The sequence below is a fragment of the Amia ocellicauda genome, chromosome 13 (assembly GCF_036373705.1).
Source record: "Amia ocellicauda isolate fAmiCal2 chromosome 13, fAmiCal2.hap1, whole genome shotgun sequence".
NCBI lineage: Eukaryota > Metazoa > Chordata > Actinopteri > Amiiformes > Amiidae > Amia > Amia ocellicauda.
The window spans coordinates 23,945,377-23,962,387 of NC_089862.1; the positions used below are offsets into that span (position 1 = coordinate 23,945,377).

A 17,011-nucleotide genomic window follows, 5' to 3' on the forward strand; every position below is an offset into this window, starting at 1 on the left:
AGGCAGAAATTTCAAGGCAGACAGGGGTTTCCAGATGTGCTGTCCAAGCTCTTTTGAAGAAGCACAAAGAAATGGGCAACGTTGAGGACCGTAGACACAGTGGTCGGCCAAGGAATCTTACTGCAGCAGATGAAAGACACATCATGCTTACTTCCCTTCGCAATCGGAAGATGTCCACAGTGCCATCAGCTCAGAATTGGCAGAAAACAGTGGGACCCTGGTACACCCATCTACTGTCCGGAGAAGTCTGGTCAGAAGTGGCCTTCATGGAAGACTTGCGGCCAAAAAGCAATACCTCCGACGTGGCAACAAGGCCAAGCGACTCAACTATGCATGAAAATAAAGGAACTGGGCTGCAGAAAAATGGCAGCAGGGGCTCTGGACTGATGAGTCAAAATCTGAAATATTTGGCTGTAGCAGAAGGCAGTTTGTTCGCCGAAGGGCTGGAGAGCGGTACACGAATGAGTGTCTGCAGGCAACAGTGAAGCATGGTGGAGGTTCCTTGCAAGTTTGGGGCTGCATTTCTGCAAATGGAGTTGGGGATTTGGTCAGAATGAATGGTCTCCTCAATGCTGAGAAGTACAGGCAGATACTTATCCATCATGCAATACCATCAGTGAGGCATCTGATTGGTCCCAGATTTATTCTGCAGCATGACAACGACCCCAAACATACAGCAACAGTCATTAAGAACTATCTTCAGTGTAAAGAAGAACAAGGAGTCCTGGAAGTGATGGTGTGCCCCCACAGAGCCCTGATCTCAACATCATCGAGTCTGTCTGGGATTACATGAAGAGAGAGAGCAACTGAGTTTGCCTAAATCCACAGAAGAACTGTGGTTAGTTCTCCAAGATGTTTGGGCCAACCTGCCTGCTGAGTTCCTTCAAAACATGTGTGCAAGTGAACCTAGAAGAATTGATGCTATTTTGAAGGCATAGGGTGGTCACACCAAATATGGATTTGATGTAGATTTTTCTTCTGTTCACTCACTTTGCATTTAGTTAATTGATAAATATAATCTATTAACATGTCTATTTTTGGAAACATTCTTACTTTACAGCATTTTTTCACACCTGCCTAAAAACTTTTGCACAGTACTGTATACTGTATACATATTAACCTACAGATATATTCATACCCATGCAGGTGTACAAATACAGTAAAAATAACTGTAAAAATGAATTGTATAACTATCTATATACTATTTATAAAAAGGCATACCTGTCAAAGCTAGTCACATATTGTAACATACCGTTTCCGCTTCATTAAAAGGCCTAATCCCCTTAGCCAGGCTTCAGAATCGCTAAAATAGATTCCTAAATACCTGACTTTTAAATTGTAAATTACCTTACAGTTACACTTCATCAAGCTAACTCAGAATTGCAATGCAATTAGGATTCTGATTTGATTACTTCTCATTTGGATAATTTCTAGGTCACTGCCAAAAAAAAGATCTGAAGCACAAGTCAACATTCCCCCTTTCTTGTATCCAGAATCAAACTCTTGCCAAAGCTGTCAAATTTACAGCTTGCTGCCACTCAGATGTCTCTGCAAGTTTCTCAAGGTTCCTCAAAGTCACACACTCCTCACTCTATAGGCTTGTGAATGGATTAGAGCTGATCACAGAGATTCACAGCGCTCCCTCGTCTACCCTGTATTGTGAGCAGAGGGCTGATAGATAGTCTTGTGCAATGATGCTCATCAGCCGACACTTGGAGAGTTCAGAAATAGCTTCCTCTCCTCTCTAGGGAGATTAAGAATGGAAATGACTAGGCCACGCAGCTACACTTCCCTTGTATGTATGTTTAAAATGTCCCTAAAATATTTCTGTTGAATAATATGTTCCTTTCTTTCAAAAACATGTAAGTCGTTTAAAAAGGCCCTTTTTTTCTGATAATATTTATAAGATATAAAAAAATATGAAATTTTACTGGCCAAGAACAAAGGAGAAATGTTTCTGATTAACATATTTCTAATAGAAACTTTAAACAAATGAGATCCCACTATACTACTACTCTTTTAACCCAGATTGTGAGAAAGAATCATGCATAAAATAACATATTTCTAGTTATGTAAAGTACATAATTCAGCAGCAAGGTTCCTTACCTTATCCCTGATGCCCTGACGCATTGTTTCTCTTTCTGCTTCCATTTTTGCATATTTTGCCTTCCTCTCCTCTTCCTGTTGTCTAAGAGCTTCTTGTCTTTCTTCTTCCTTCTTTTCAGCATCTGGGTCCTTCTCTTCATCCCCACCAAGCATCTTCCCCATGTCTTTGGTAGCCCCTGTAGAAAGGAAAAAAAAGTTGATTGTTTATTGTATTACTACAATAAGAAGGTTGACAATAATACAACATAAAATGTTCTTAATAGAACCTTCACACAGCTACAGGAAAATATAATTTATTAAAAGGGTCATTTGAAATACTTGACTGTACCTGTCTGCTGCCTATTCATGTATAATGAGACAAGATTACTAGTCAAAGACTGGGGTAATGCTGGGGTAAGAGTAGGCCAATACATATTTGACAATGTTAGCTTTTAAAACATTGTTTTAATTATCATTAGATGTTTAATTTTTGTTCTCTCTCTCTCTCTCTCTCTCTCTCTCTCTCTCTCTCTCTCTCTCTCTCTCTCTCTCTCTCTCTCTAAGTATATATATACAAAACACATCCATACAAACTACTCCTTTAAGACAAGGTATAATAGCAGTGTTTTTAAAGCAGATCATGGTTATCATAATAATTAACAGAGCAGAGTAGGTCATTCATTCCTCTGTTGATGGCCAACAGGGAGTTCCCCACTGACCCCTGTATTCCCAAAGGGCAATGGAAAGGAAAGATAGAGAGAAGAGAACAGAACACTGCCAGTAATTTCCTCCATCCCTGTTGAGAAATATATGGTCTGCTGTGTCTAGTTAAAATTGCCATATATAGTATAGCTCATTACATCACATGGATCTAGTAAAAATACAAGACCAAAGATCACAGAGGTCTGTGGTCTATTTTTACAAACTGAACTGTGACATAGATTCCTGATATCTCCACTCATGATACAATCTGTATTTTAATGAGGTAGAAACCCAATGGTCACATTTCAATTTTAATTTCTCAGTTTTCTTTTCATTTATATAAGCCACCCAAAACTTAGCTTGAGGTACATAAGCACATGCAATCTTAAGCTGCCAGAGTCGCATCATAATACATGCATCATCACAATTAATGCTTGGGGCAAAAATGTCAACAATACCTTTATTGTTCTAATTTCATACTGCAGGTGATGTAAGATAACATCTAAACCACACAGTGAGTCTCTGAACCTCCCTGCAGCTGCTTTGTTATTGTTGCCAGGGCATATTCATATCATTGTTTTATTTTTGACCAAAATTAATAACCAACATACACCATATTAGGACATCCTAAGCATAATGCGTCATGCATCACTTAGTTTTGCAATCAACCTTCAGCAAGGGGCATTTCACATGTACGATTTGATTCAGGTTGAAGTGCGGTTTGGTGGGTTTGGAGTTATATGTGAAACCTCTGATAGTGACGAATCCCATCAGGATGCAGATCAATCCAATCAGAGTGAGATCACTAAAAAAGGGTGGTCTCAGGTCCGTTTGAAAGCTAACTCCGTACATTTACGTCCTTGTCAAGTGATCTGAGTGTGATAGTGCCCTAAGTTTAGCGTTCAGCTGTCAGTTATCACTCATATTTGATATCATTGGTTATCACCTGCATTCTGTATAGAGAATTGTGCCTATTTATTGTCAGGTCTCATGCATCATTCCTATTTTGTATCTGCTGTCACTCACATTTTATGTCAGGTATCACTCTAATTTAAAATCAGGTATCAACTATATTTTGTACTGGTATCAGGCGTCACTCGATTTTTATTTTATTATCAGTGCTCACTTAATGTCAGGTATCACTTGTATTTTGTGTCAAGAATCAGGTATCACCACACTGAAGATGGTTACTTATTCCGTATTCCTTATTTTCCTATTTACACAAGGGGCAGGGGGTAATGTAATCAATGAAATAATAGTTTATATGCATATATCATGGTATCAATGTATAGATGATTGCTTCCTTTTGTAAAAAAGGTGTAAATATAAAAAAAATAACAAAACTCATATAATTTAATTGTGTATTGTCTCAGGAAAGTCCCTAATTAAACTATGTCTGTGTATTGGAGGTCTTAGAACAACATTCATATCACAAGTGTGATAGTTCTTTGCAGTGATCCATACCACATTGCATTAGTAATGTTAGGCAGTCGCTTTTAAGTTGTGTCAATTCATTGAAATATAGCAAAGTCAGAAAATAAATTCATATGTTGTTATATTTATTCATTCATTCATTCATTTCAACATTATTATTTTTTACATTTAATTTTTTATCATGAAATATAAACCCAAGTTTTAAGAATAAAACAAGATGGTTGCCTGTCTTGAGGCCACTCTCTGGTTCTGTCATGTATCTTGACTTGATTGACATGTCCTGTAACCAATTAAATAACAGCAAAGAAGGTTCAGTCATTTGATTCACTAGTGAATTAAATCCAAGAAAAAATTAAACACACTCTGATACCCTATACGAAATACAGGAGATACCTGACAGAATTCCAGTGACACCAGATATCTGACTTTAAATTCGAATGATCCCTGATACAAAAACCGACTGACACCTGACACTGGACACAAAATAAGGGTGATACCTGATATTAAATTAGAGTGATACCTGACAGCTGATACAAAATAGGCATGATTCTGGATACGAGTGATATGAAAATACGAATAATATCCGATGGCTGATATTATGAGCGATAACTGATGATTGAATGATAAACTTACTGAGACGTCGAGGGGTAACAATGTCCTATTATGGACATTTAAGGGATTGATTCTGGATTGATTCTCCAGACTGCTCAATAGAAGCCTATTCAGACAAGAATGTATTGCTGAAGACAAGCATATGATTGCTTCTCTGAAATATATTGATTAAAGTCGTTTTTGATATAAAAGTTCTGATAAGGAAGTAATTTGTGCTTACTGCTTACGCTCCTCATTATCACTATGATATTCACGCACACTTAAGCACTTAAAGAAAATGAATACTGAAATACTGCAGAGGAACTGAAATAATTTAGACAAGAAACATTGCAAGACTGACAAAGCAGTGCTATCTCTGTCCTAATAGTGAGCCCTTATGTTAGCATTGTGAGGATCATTACAACCAAATCCAACCATTTATATTATAATACACATTTTAATCTGCTGCATTGCAGGAGTGTAAAACAGAAGTGGGAACTGCATTTGAAATGAAGGTGGAAGGAAAATAATGCAAGTGTACATTTTAAAAGATTTTATAAAACGGAATCACCATGCAGTGATAAAGAAGGTGATTTAGACCTAAAAGATAACTAATCTGAGTCATCAGTGAGGGGGGTTGAGCTATATTCTGCTTTTGCTTGTATGTGTATTATTTATCTTGTTGAAATGTCATTCGTTTCAAAATAAAGGTGTAAAATTTACAAGTAAATTACATTTTTATTGTAATGCGTCTGAGCGATTGTGAGAATAGCTGTCTATAAAGTAAAGTGCCTACCATTCTCAAGTAATGTTAGTCTGTATTCAATAAAATATATCTATTATTGGACACAATTTAGAAATTCAATTGCTTTTACAGTAGGTTCAGGTTCAGGTTCAGTTGCAATATTATGCTCTGAAAGCTACTGTGATGTGTTCAAAACATTACAGTAACATTTGTCTCTCTGTACAAGGATCTGAATAATAACACTCTTAGAAATAATCATATATATATATATATATATAGCCAGACTGCTACTTATACCATTAGTAAGTAGAACACAACATTTGAAAACAAAGCTACATACATTTTGTATAAGGTGTGTTCTGTTATTAAAAAACAGAATTTGACTTAAATAATGAATTGACATTAAAACTGAGGAACCTGCTGTTCTGTCTCCACCCATTAGAGTCTCACAAGGTGCCCTATGGGCTCTCCTGACTCTTAACACCCTTGGTGACTCATGACTGACAAATTGTGCAAAAATGTCATTTCATATAAGGGGAATCCTAACATATTTTAACAATTGTTCCCTGTGGTATTATTTTTGTTTATCTTTGTATGGAGTTACTTTAATCACACAAATGTCACAAGGACAACTTACAGAAATGTACTTGTTATTTTCAATATTTTTATAAAATCAAGATAGAGTTAAAGCTTTGATATTTTGTTTTTGTCACATTCCTATTCACCATGCAGAACTATAAGGCTTCATTAATGAATGCAGTTTGTGTTAGTTTGTGGTTAGACGATTTCCTGTATTAAACATAGGTTTGTGCATTGTAGTATGTATTAAATTTTTTACAAAATAGTGGTACAAACAAAGTTATATAGTTTATTACAGAAGCAGATATACATCAAAGGTATACACCAGAAAGACATTTCTTAATTAAAGAAAGTTCAAGACAGCATACAAATGAGGAGGCCCTTTACATTTCAAATTTCAAGTAGTAGACATGATTTGTAAAGCTTTAGAAAGCCTAAGAACCTTATTTGTACACATGGAAATAGCAATGCCTTTGGGATTGACAGGAGGCTCAAAACTTTGATTTGGCCTGGACCTTAGATGTTTAGATCTGTTCTTATGTACGTGGACATTTCTAATTGTTTCTGAAGAGATGTACTAAGAAAGTTAGACACTAGATTGGTATTCATTATGGTTCCATACATGATCTACAAATGTGCCTAAGATCTTATGACCTTTTACACAGCTTTACAGCAATGTGAATTTAATTTAATGAGCATGGGGTGATCTAAGCTATGAAATTAATCTAAAATACACCCTGCCACCATATCCTCTCCAGGTTTAGGTTATTAGAAGTTCTCATCAATTTCTCAGTCATTATCTAATCTGTGTGAAGTGCAGACAAGCAAGCCTGTTCATTTCTCTTGAGAAAAACGCAGGAGATATTGCCATCTGGTTTACACTACAAATTTATGTACAACATTACTAACCAGAGGTCATCCATTACCCTCTGCTTAACATACTGTTGGAGAGCAACACAGATGTGACATGGAGCACCATATTTCCTCCAGAATAACACAGTTGTACACATCGATTAACAAACATGTTTTTTCTGGCCATGATTCAGCAAAGCTTTGGCTTGGAAAAATAATAAAGTTGCCCCTGTATATGTCTTATAATGAGTCAAGCAGCTGAACTATACTGAACTATAAAGACAGGTTGGAAAATATACAGAAGAAGACAAGGATCAAACCCTGTTCTAATATCTCAGTTGTTATTAGCACTGAGTTCAAACTGAGTTCAGACACAAATGTGCTAGTCTTGTGAGTGGGGTGAGTATGAGAAAAATCACACCTGTTTGTTTAGAAAAGCAAGTCATATCACCATCAAACCAATATCGATCCACTGCTGGATGAAGGCCCCCCATGATGTTTCCATATACAAGTCTGTTGCATAATGTATACTTTTGATGGGTTTATATGCTATGGGATTCAGTGTTTCATTATTATTATTTCTGCCATGAAGATTTTCTCCCCCCTTCATAACTAAATATTTCAGCCCAAGCACCTTATGTAAAGCCTATTCTCAAAGTTGCCATTAGACAGTATTTGGAAGCAAATTAAATTTAAACCCACTGGCGAAGCACAGTTTATCAAAGCATGTGCAACACAGATATACTTCTCAAGATAATTCCTACAAATAAAGCCCTGTGGAATACTTTTAAGGTAGTTCTGTTGCAGTAGCTGGTTAGCATGAGAATTACTAAGAGCACAGCTGAACAATAAACAAGTAAAAATGGGAATAATAGGAAAGGGTACATTATTTAATATTTTAATTAAAACGATTTTAAAATAAAATGCTTTTCATGCATGGTTATTATTCCATTGTGTATTTCCTGTAGCATTTTCTATGATTGTTTTTGTTCATGCCATCACTTGCAAATTCAGATCACATCTAATTTACTAAGCAGAAGTTGTAATGTCAAATACACTGCTGACTCTTGTCTTCATACTTAAAAAGTAAATTCCATACTGCCACATACATCTGACTTCTTTTCAAAACCGTTCAGTGTTCTGTACAAAATTATATGAAACCAAATAGGGAACACATGCAAACACCCCATAAGATATAATGTAATTAATCAATAATTTATGTTAAGCAAGGAGACACATAGTCAAGTGGATATATTAATTTAGCAGTCACATAATCTTCCTATTTCAATAAGAAATAATTGACTGTCTAGTTTCATCTGTACAGTTGAAACACAAATAAAAAAACAACAAACAGCATAGCAAATACATATCTGGGCTTCAAATGATGAAAAATTAATGGAATAAAAAGAGCTTTGAAAAATAAGTCAGTTCATAAAAAATACAAATAAAAAGTATTGTGTGTCATACACTCTACATGTAATCACTCAAGGGATTAAATATGAAACGTGGTCTTGAATATTTAAGAAGTTACTTTGCAATTACTTGCTAATGAACCAACTTAAATTACGGTTAAAATACATAATTTATATACTTATTTTTTTTCTTTGTTATGAGACATTAACTACATATGTATTATATCCATAGATGCTTTAATACTTAGTTCCTAAAGTTGAGCTCTAAGAGATGCATTATAATAAAACTGTGTCAGGGCTTGTGTTCGAAGGATGTGTGGATGTGTGTTTCCACCTGAACACATCAGAACACAAATCTCTCAAGATCACAGCACCGAGTCAGAGGCTAAGAATGATGGTCACTCTGTAGGGGTTCACATGTGAGAGGGAGAGGACGTTGCGACTCACTCTGCTTAACTGCCGAGACCCTGCATTCACTCTCATAAATCACACCTGCCTGTGTTGTGTCAAGCTGTTCAGGGGGGGAACTCAATGTTTTTTCTACCACTCTGGCCTTTCTTTAGATAAGAAAGACACATCATGGTTAAAAAATACTAACATTAACCTTAATATAAAATGCATTTGAAATCTGGAATTGTAGTGACATGTTATCCTTCTAATTTTAAAGTATGATTAATGACACCAGTGAATTCAAAGTTCTGCAAATCATTAATCATCAATTACTATACATGAGTCCTTGTTTATATGGTGTATACTCCCAGGTAAAATTTTTGGTTTCTTCACCCTTAGTAACTTCTCAAGCATGTCACCAACCTGCTTCAGCACATGCCTACCAGACATTAACAGGCTAAATAAACCTTCCTAGACATTCTAGAATTGGGTGGATTAGAAAGTACATATTGACCATGTTTTTCCATGTTGATCTCTTCAGAGTCATATGCATATAATTTCAAGTTAAATAATTTTTCAGACACATTACCATAATATAATTTACAACTGCTGTAGCCATGTTTACTACTGCTCCTCCTTCCTTCATAATCTCTAGAATAGTAGTAGCAGCCTAGTAGAAAAGAAGGAGGAGGAGGAAGATATATAGATCAATTGAACCAGCCTAATGAGACACAAGCCTTAAAAGACGGAATGTCTCTTTGAATAAAAAAAAGACTGGACCTACATCATTGCGATTTTTATTATCCATTCTGTGTCATTATCTTGGGAAAGCAGTCTCCGAACCCTTTATAACACCAACAGCAAAGAGATGAGATAGTCAGAGGGTCGAATACATCAACCTAGAATTGTCTTGTGAAGGACATTGCTGTCAAGTATCAAGAAGCCAGATTAATCCCAGAACGGAAGAACAGATATGTTAGGATAGGGTGAGGATTCTAGCTAGTAGTATGTTATTCTTTTAAAATGTATACTACACAGCATCATGACAATAAGCACACTATAAACATGGTCATTGAGAAAGAAATATTGTAAAGTAAATACAATTTTAGACATTTAAACCATTCACAGATAGTTGACAATCTTTTTAAACAGACTTGTGGTATGGTTTAATTGCGTTTCATACATTCTTCAGAGAATGTAGCTCTTTGCTGAAGTCTCCCCCACAGACACAATGATCAGGGCCAAGGCATTCAGAGATGGCTTGGTTTAAAAGTTTAGACTTGGCTACTGCAGATTTTAAAATTACTTCCAAATGGCTTGCACTCCCTGCAGTAAGGTAAAGCCTTTCATCATGTTGATCCTTCATTTGTTCCTTTTAAAAGTGAAGCAAGATTAGCATTCATCCAGATGTCAAGGTTCTGTACAAAACACAGCCATGATGGAGTGTGTCAGATACACTAGAGTGTATCACCTGAACCAATGGGACAGCAACATAATAAGAGTTATTTTGGTAAATGCACTTTTGAAAGTGAAAAAATGTGAAGGGCAAGTATAGAATAAGAATCCATGTTTCTCACAAAAATGCATCACATCTCTGACAGTTGTATGAGACAGTGCATTCAGCTGTTTAAATCTGGGGATCTCCTGAGTGATTCTTAATTTAATTTAACTTTGGAAATGCCCTTCCTTCTGAATATAAAGGAGAGCTATGTATAGCTGTTTCACTGCAGATGTCTGTGGAGAATATCCAAACATTATTTATCTGTATTATTAGCTTTCTCCTGCAAGCCATTTTCTCTTTAAAACATATGGATTGCTAGCGTAGGATGATAAGGATTGAATAGGCTAGGAAATCATGTTAAAATTAAATGTTTTGGTATTCAAAAACAAATAGCCCTTTTATTTTTCTAGAATTTAATATAAAATCTTTACAAATGAACTTGGATTCTTTGTAGCCCAAAGGTTTGTAAAACAACAACACAAATCACACTAACTGCTTCTGTCTAAGTCCAGGACATAGTGTTTGATTTGTAATGATCAAATGGTCTAATTGTATGTACATAATGTTCCATGATCAATAAGGCATGTTTATCTAAACTGAATAATAATTAAGAGAAAGTAAATGCTGGTGTTACACTGGACTTACTCTGTTTTCTGTTTTTGGTGATGGTTTGATAATTAGAATAACTAGAATGTTTACAGATTTACAAAATTATAATTTGCTGTGACCCAGAAAACTAACTGTATTGGGACTCTCGGATCAATAACTTATTTCAGCTAAATTTGAAGCCAAGTCTTTTTGACAATAGACAGTACTGAAATATTCTGGTAATAAGCATCATTTGTTTTTCAAAGAAAGTATGAGATGTTTTATAAATATGTTGTAGAACTAAGAACTCTTAGATATGGATCACTTTACAATATGCTTTCTATGCAAAATACTATTTGGTCCATTCCAGAAATTATGCAGACAATAAGCATTTGCCAATACCATCACGTTTTTCTCAAAGATCATGGTCCTTACTAGAAGAACATTAATAACATCTCATATGAAGAAAAAGGAATTCATATCAACACCTTACTATGAAGCAATTCCAAAGAAACTTTCTGACACTGTCAGTCAAGCTCAAGACTAAACAGCATTAATAATCAGATCATAAAATGTTCAACATAAGAGTGAATGCCACAGAATTGTATTATGTTTTAACTTTAGTGTGTACATAGAAATTTACTGTAAAACTTTACACATATTGATGAGTATGGGATAAGCAGTTTTAATTTCAATTATTTCACAAAATCAAAGCACAAATAGCTTGGTTGGATAAGTGTCTACCCCCTTCTAATAGCAATCCTAAATTATCTCAGGTGCAAGCAATCACCTTCAAAATTAAATACCAAGTTAAGTTGCCTCCACCTGTGTTAAATTGTAGTGATTCATATAAATTCAGCAGTTCTTGTAGGTTCCCTCTGTGAATTTGAATGCAAAGACTCAACCATGCACACTAAGGAGCCTTTTGAAAGAACGTGAGGATACAGTTTTTGAAAGGTACAGATCATGGGATGGTTATAAAAAAAAATATCAAAGCCCTTGAATAACCCTTGGAGCACAATCAAGATAATTATTAAGAAGTGGAAGGTGTGTGGCACAATCAAGTATAGAGGTGTAAAAAATATGGTGTCTGAGTATCGCATATCATCATATCTCCATTGTTTTGCTATGTGATAATACTCCCACGAGTTGTGTGATTCTCGCCTATGCAAAGTTTTGCAGGACTGCAACTCTTGCGTACCTTGAAGGAAGTACTGTATATATAAACACTTGTGTGTGTATTCAAGTTTAATACTACTGTTGTACTGATTCTCCCAGGAGGCTTCCTCACTTGGTTTGTGACAGTCCACTTTATCATAGCAACCTGAGGATATCCCATTCATCACAATTCAGTGTGCCTAATGGGGTCCCTGAAACCATCCACACACCTTTCCTAGGCAGCACCCATTCACTTTTAGCTCATACACAAACACAAACACGCATATATATTCACATATACAGCCCTCGTTCAAGTTTTTTGATTGAACTAAAGTCGGCACACCCTTAAGATCTTCAATTTCAGTTACAAAGTGTAGCCTGCAGAAAACAATTTAGAAGTGACCTTTACTTTGTGCTTTGGAGGGTTGTGGGAATGATGGAATATGTTCAGCTTGAACCTTTTGGCAGGCACATTTTAATCAAATCCATATGTTTTATACAGCATACATTATATTCCATAATTCTCTCCTGAAGTATGGTATTAAAAATGAAATGAGACTGTGGATGGTGTAATTACCAAGTACTATAATGCTGGGTGGCGACTCATTTTAGTAGCATTATCAGGCTATTTTTTTCTATAATGAAAAGTCTTGTCAATATGATTAAATATTAAACATATCTGCTATGAAAGTCTGCCTTGTGAAAAGCAGTAAAAGAGAACCTGTAATTGGAGTACCATTCATACGTTATTTTTATTTTTTACGATGATGTAATTTTCTTGGGGCAAATGTGTATGCTCAGGACATGACACAGAGCTTTCATTGCACATAACCTGTCAGATAAGAAACACAGATGAAAGAAACAGGTATTTAAATCAAATAAGTTGGGTTATATTGATCAATGAACAATAGTACAAAGCATAATTATTAATGTATATATATATCATTGAAGGCTTATTGGATAGACAAACACGGCAAGAACAGATTTTCTTAGATATTTATTTCCAATTATATTTAGTTAAAGGTTTCTGCTTCCATTCCAGTGACCATAAACATTTGCAAATGAATATGCTATGATGATTGTCTTACCAACAGAAAACCCAGAAGCTTCTAACATTTGCATCTACAAAATGCTCTTGTGCAGAATATATGACAAAAACTGAAACTATCCTAATGCTTTCTAACTTCAGTGGCTAGATTGTGGTCTTTCAAAATGTTCTCTGTGTGATATGCAGAAAAATCAAGGTCACAATAAGATTCTGTAACAGTTGCTGTTGCTGGGAGGTGTTCCTGTTCTAAATATCAAGAATTCCCCAAGTGAAGAGAATAGTAAAAAAAAAAGAAAAAAAGAATAGGAGTAGGTTGAAATAAAAGAACCGAGGGGGAGGAGAACAAGCTGCTTCTGCCTCCAGTGCTGACTCACCGCAACTAAAGCAGCAGGGCTTACAGGCAACTAAAGTTAGTCTTTAGCATTTATCACATTCTGAAGATTTTTAGAAAATAAAACGATCTACACAGAACATCGTACATCTATCAAGTTAATACCATTCTAATAAAGTCATTTTATGGGCTGCTGGTATTGATGTTCTTTTTTCCATTCTGTTGTTATTTGTAAGAAGCCCTTCGAATAACCTTGCCTCATCCTATAGTGTATCAGGTGTGCATTTATTTATTATTTAATTCCCTAACGAGGGTAAGGAAACGCATATACAAAAGTATGCCTAGGAAATAATCCATGAGGAATGTTCAAATTAAATATGTAATTACTTCTGATCGAGGGCTTGGGGAGAACAGACTAAATCTGTATAAGATACTGCCTGCCTGTTACACTGGGACTGCTACAACGTGGCTTTGTCTGTGTGAACCTCTCTGCATTTTGAAAGAGGAACATATTTAGATTTGCTAAACAATGGCATACATGTGCTCCGCAAATAACACCTCCCCATCAAGAATGCCTGTTGACAAATCACAGTCAACGGCATTTCCTCTAATTAACAGATGAACACTGCCTCCCACTAAAGTTCAGAGGGGTAGTGACGGCACCCCACATGACAGTGCGATCTGTGGCTCCATTGCACATTGTGGGATGTCCATGACTATTCGCCTGCTATAATTACAGATGCTTTATAAGAAGGAATCTTTTTTTCATCAAACCGTAGCATAATCTGACATACATCAAAAATTTAAAAGATAGATGTAATGGATTTGTGTTTTTGAGTGTGTAAAAATAGCAAAATACGTTTGGGCTGCCTTTTTTAATTAGTTCCTGTCGAATTATAATTATTATTAACACATATTACTCAGAGCTGTTAAATGTGGGTGTTATTAGAACACTTTAAGCATGGGAATTAGAGACTGGTGTTCATGTGCAATTATACTCCTACAGGTACCTATGCACTTATATATTTAGTAATGACATTGAATTTGAAAAAAAATTAAAAAGAAAAAAGTATTTTATTTGCAAGTCAAGTGTAGACTTTCCACACACAACTAAGTGAGTCTAGAGGACAGAGTCTGCACTTTACAATGTCTGTGTATCATGATCAACATATTTTAGTCATTGTTTTTATTTTTGTATTTGTTTTGGTTTTAAACAATTCATTTCTGTAGGGATCATTTACCCACGTTAACTAGCATTTTTTTTGTCACTATCTGCACTAAGTAGGATTACGAAATGTAAATAGGCTAAAAGGATCCAAAAATAGTGTGATTTATGACAAATATACTAGTCTGAGCATTTACTTTTTGTTATGAATCATGTTTAAATAAAATGTCTTATTAAAATTAAACATGTAGCTGCCCACTCACCCTTACAGATAAGCAATTGCTGACTTTTCAAATACCTTAAACAACAAATAAGTGGAGTATTTGAATTAAATATAAATTGATCAATCAGTCAATCAATCAATATAATAAATAAATAGATTAAATCTAGATTAAAAAATTTTATTTGGAAAACACGGCGAGTTGAGTTGATGCCAAAGAGCTCGATTTTGGTCTCATCTGACCACAACACTTTCACCCAGTTCTCCTCTGAATCATTCAGATGTTCATTGGCAAACTTCAGACGGGCCTGTACATGTGCTTTCTTGAGCAGGGGGACCTTGCGAACGCTGCAGGATTTCAGTCCTTCACGGCGTAGTGTGTTACCAATTGTTTTCTTGGCGACTATGGTCCCAGCTGCCTTGAGATCATTAACAAGATCCTCCCGTGTAGTTCTGGGCTGATTCCTCACCGTTCTCATGATCATTGAAACTCCACGAGGTGAGATCTTGCATGGAGCCCCAGACCGAGGGAGACTGACAGTTATTTTGTGTTTCTTCCATTTGCGAATAATCGCATCAACTGTTGTCACCTTCTCACCAAGCTGCTTGGCTTTGGTCTTGTAGCCCATTCCAGCCTTGTGTAGGTCTACAATCTTGTCCCTGACATCCTTGGACAGCTCTTTGGTCTTGGCCATGGTGCAGAATTTGGAATCTGATCGATTGATTGCTTCTGTGGACAGGTGTCTTTTATACAGGTAACGAGCTGAGATCAGGAGAGTCCCTTTAAGAGAGTGCTCCTAATCTCAGCTCGTTACCTGTATAAAAGACACCTGGGAGCCAGAAATCTTGCTGATTGATAGGGGATCAAATACTTATTTCTCTCATTAACATGCAAATCAATTTATAACTTTTTTTGAAATGCGTTTTTCTGGATTTTTTTGTTGTTATTCTGTCTCTCACTGTTAAAATACACCTACTATTAAAATTATAGACTGATCATTTCTTTGTCAGTGGGCAAACATACAAAATCAGCAGGGGATCAAATACTTTTTTCCCTCACTGTACATGTATTTGACTTTCCTGAACAGATAGAAATATTTGATCTCTTAAAAGGTCTTTTGCCTTGTATTTTGTGTATTTTGTGCAATCACTTTGTGTTTTTTTCAAGCAGGCAATGCATGAAGTATATCATATCATCAGTGCTTTTATGAAAGGCAGTGTGCCCTTGTAAAACTGCTGTTAGTAGCAAGTTATGCATTATCAAAATATGTTTACAACCACAGATTGTGGTTAGAGTCCTTAGATTTCAATTTAAATAATTAGTAGTTTTACGAAACAGAGAAATACATAAGCATTTAGTTTACCGTTTTTAGAAATACGGTTTACACAAATTACCTTTCTTTTTATTTATAGCATTACTTAGTATATATCCTTCTGTGGTTTAGTTAGGTTTAAGAGTTTCCTGATAACGTTCCATGCATTGATGTACAACAGTCAATCGAGGAATTCAAAGCTGTTTTTTTTTTTGTTTGTTTTGTTTTTACAGATCCTCAGTGGGTTTGCGGATGATTTTGAGGAAGCATGTAAGCAGGGGCACTGGCAATCTAAATATGGCCCCCAGCACTGCATACGAGCACATCATTACTACCCACTTATGAGGTTAGTATTAGAATTGTAGTCCTAGGTGCATCACACTGTCACAGCACAGACAACTCCCACTGTGGCGTAAAGCCCTTAGATAATATGATAGTAATGTTCACAAAGTGGAGGAGTACCTACTGCAAATAAGCCTTTATTTTTCACGATTTTCATGATTCTGTTGGGCTGACTAATGTTGTTGGTGGATAGATACGGTTGTTTGGGTTATATATTGTGTTAACCAGACAATACATTCGGCCCTGCATTTGACAAAACCAAACCTTTAATAAACATGGGTTTTGTCCTGTGTTTTGTCAGTTTGTATGGTTCTCAGTTAGGGACAGTACACTTTGGGAAGTCCATTACTTTTGAGAAACGGAATATCTGTATGTAAACAATATTGTATAGCTGTTGGTTAACAGGACAAAGCCTGATGTCTGCTCCCTCTGCTCAGATTCTCTTAATGCTGCAGATGCCGCAGTGCCTTCCTGTCACCTTGCCTTTTCAGATGCCAGTTACACTGATTTACAACACAAAAGCAGGTGGGATTTTATAGAGGATTGGCTGTAGTC

General features: G+C 35.8%; 1 protein-coding gene across 1 annotated transcript in view; it reads right to left on the reverse strand.

Moving 5' to 3' along the window:
• LOC136766632 (complexin-1) overlaps positions 1–17,011 on the reverse strand; it is a 47,821-nt gene that overhangs the window by 8,836 nt on the left and 21,974 nt on the right. Inside the window, exon 4 of the mRNA XM_066720234.1 lies at positions 2,107–2,282. Coding sequence (XP_066576331.1) covers positions 2,107–2,282 — 176 coding nt within the window. The remainder of the gene's footprint in view (positions 1–2,106; positions 2,283–17,011) is intronic.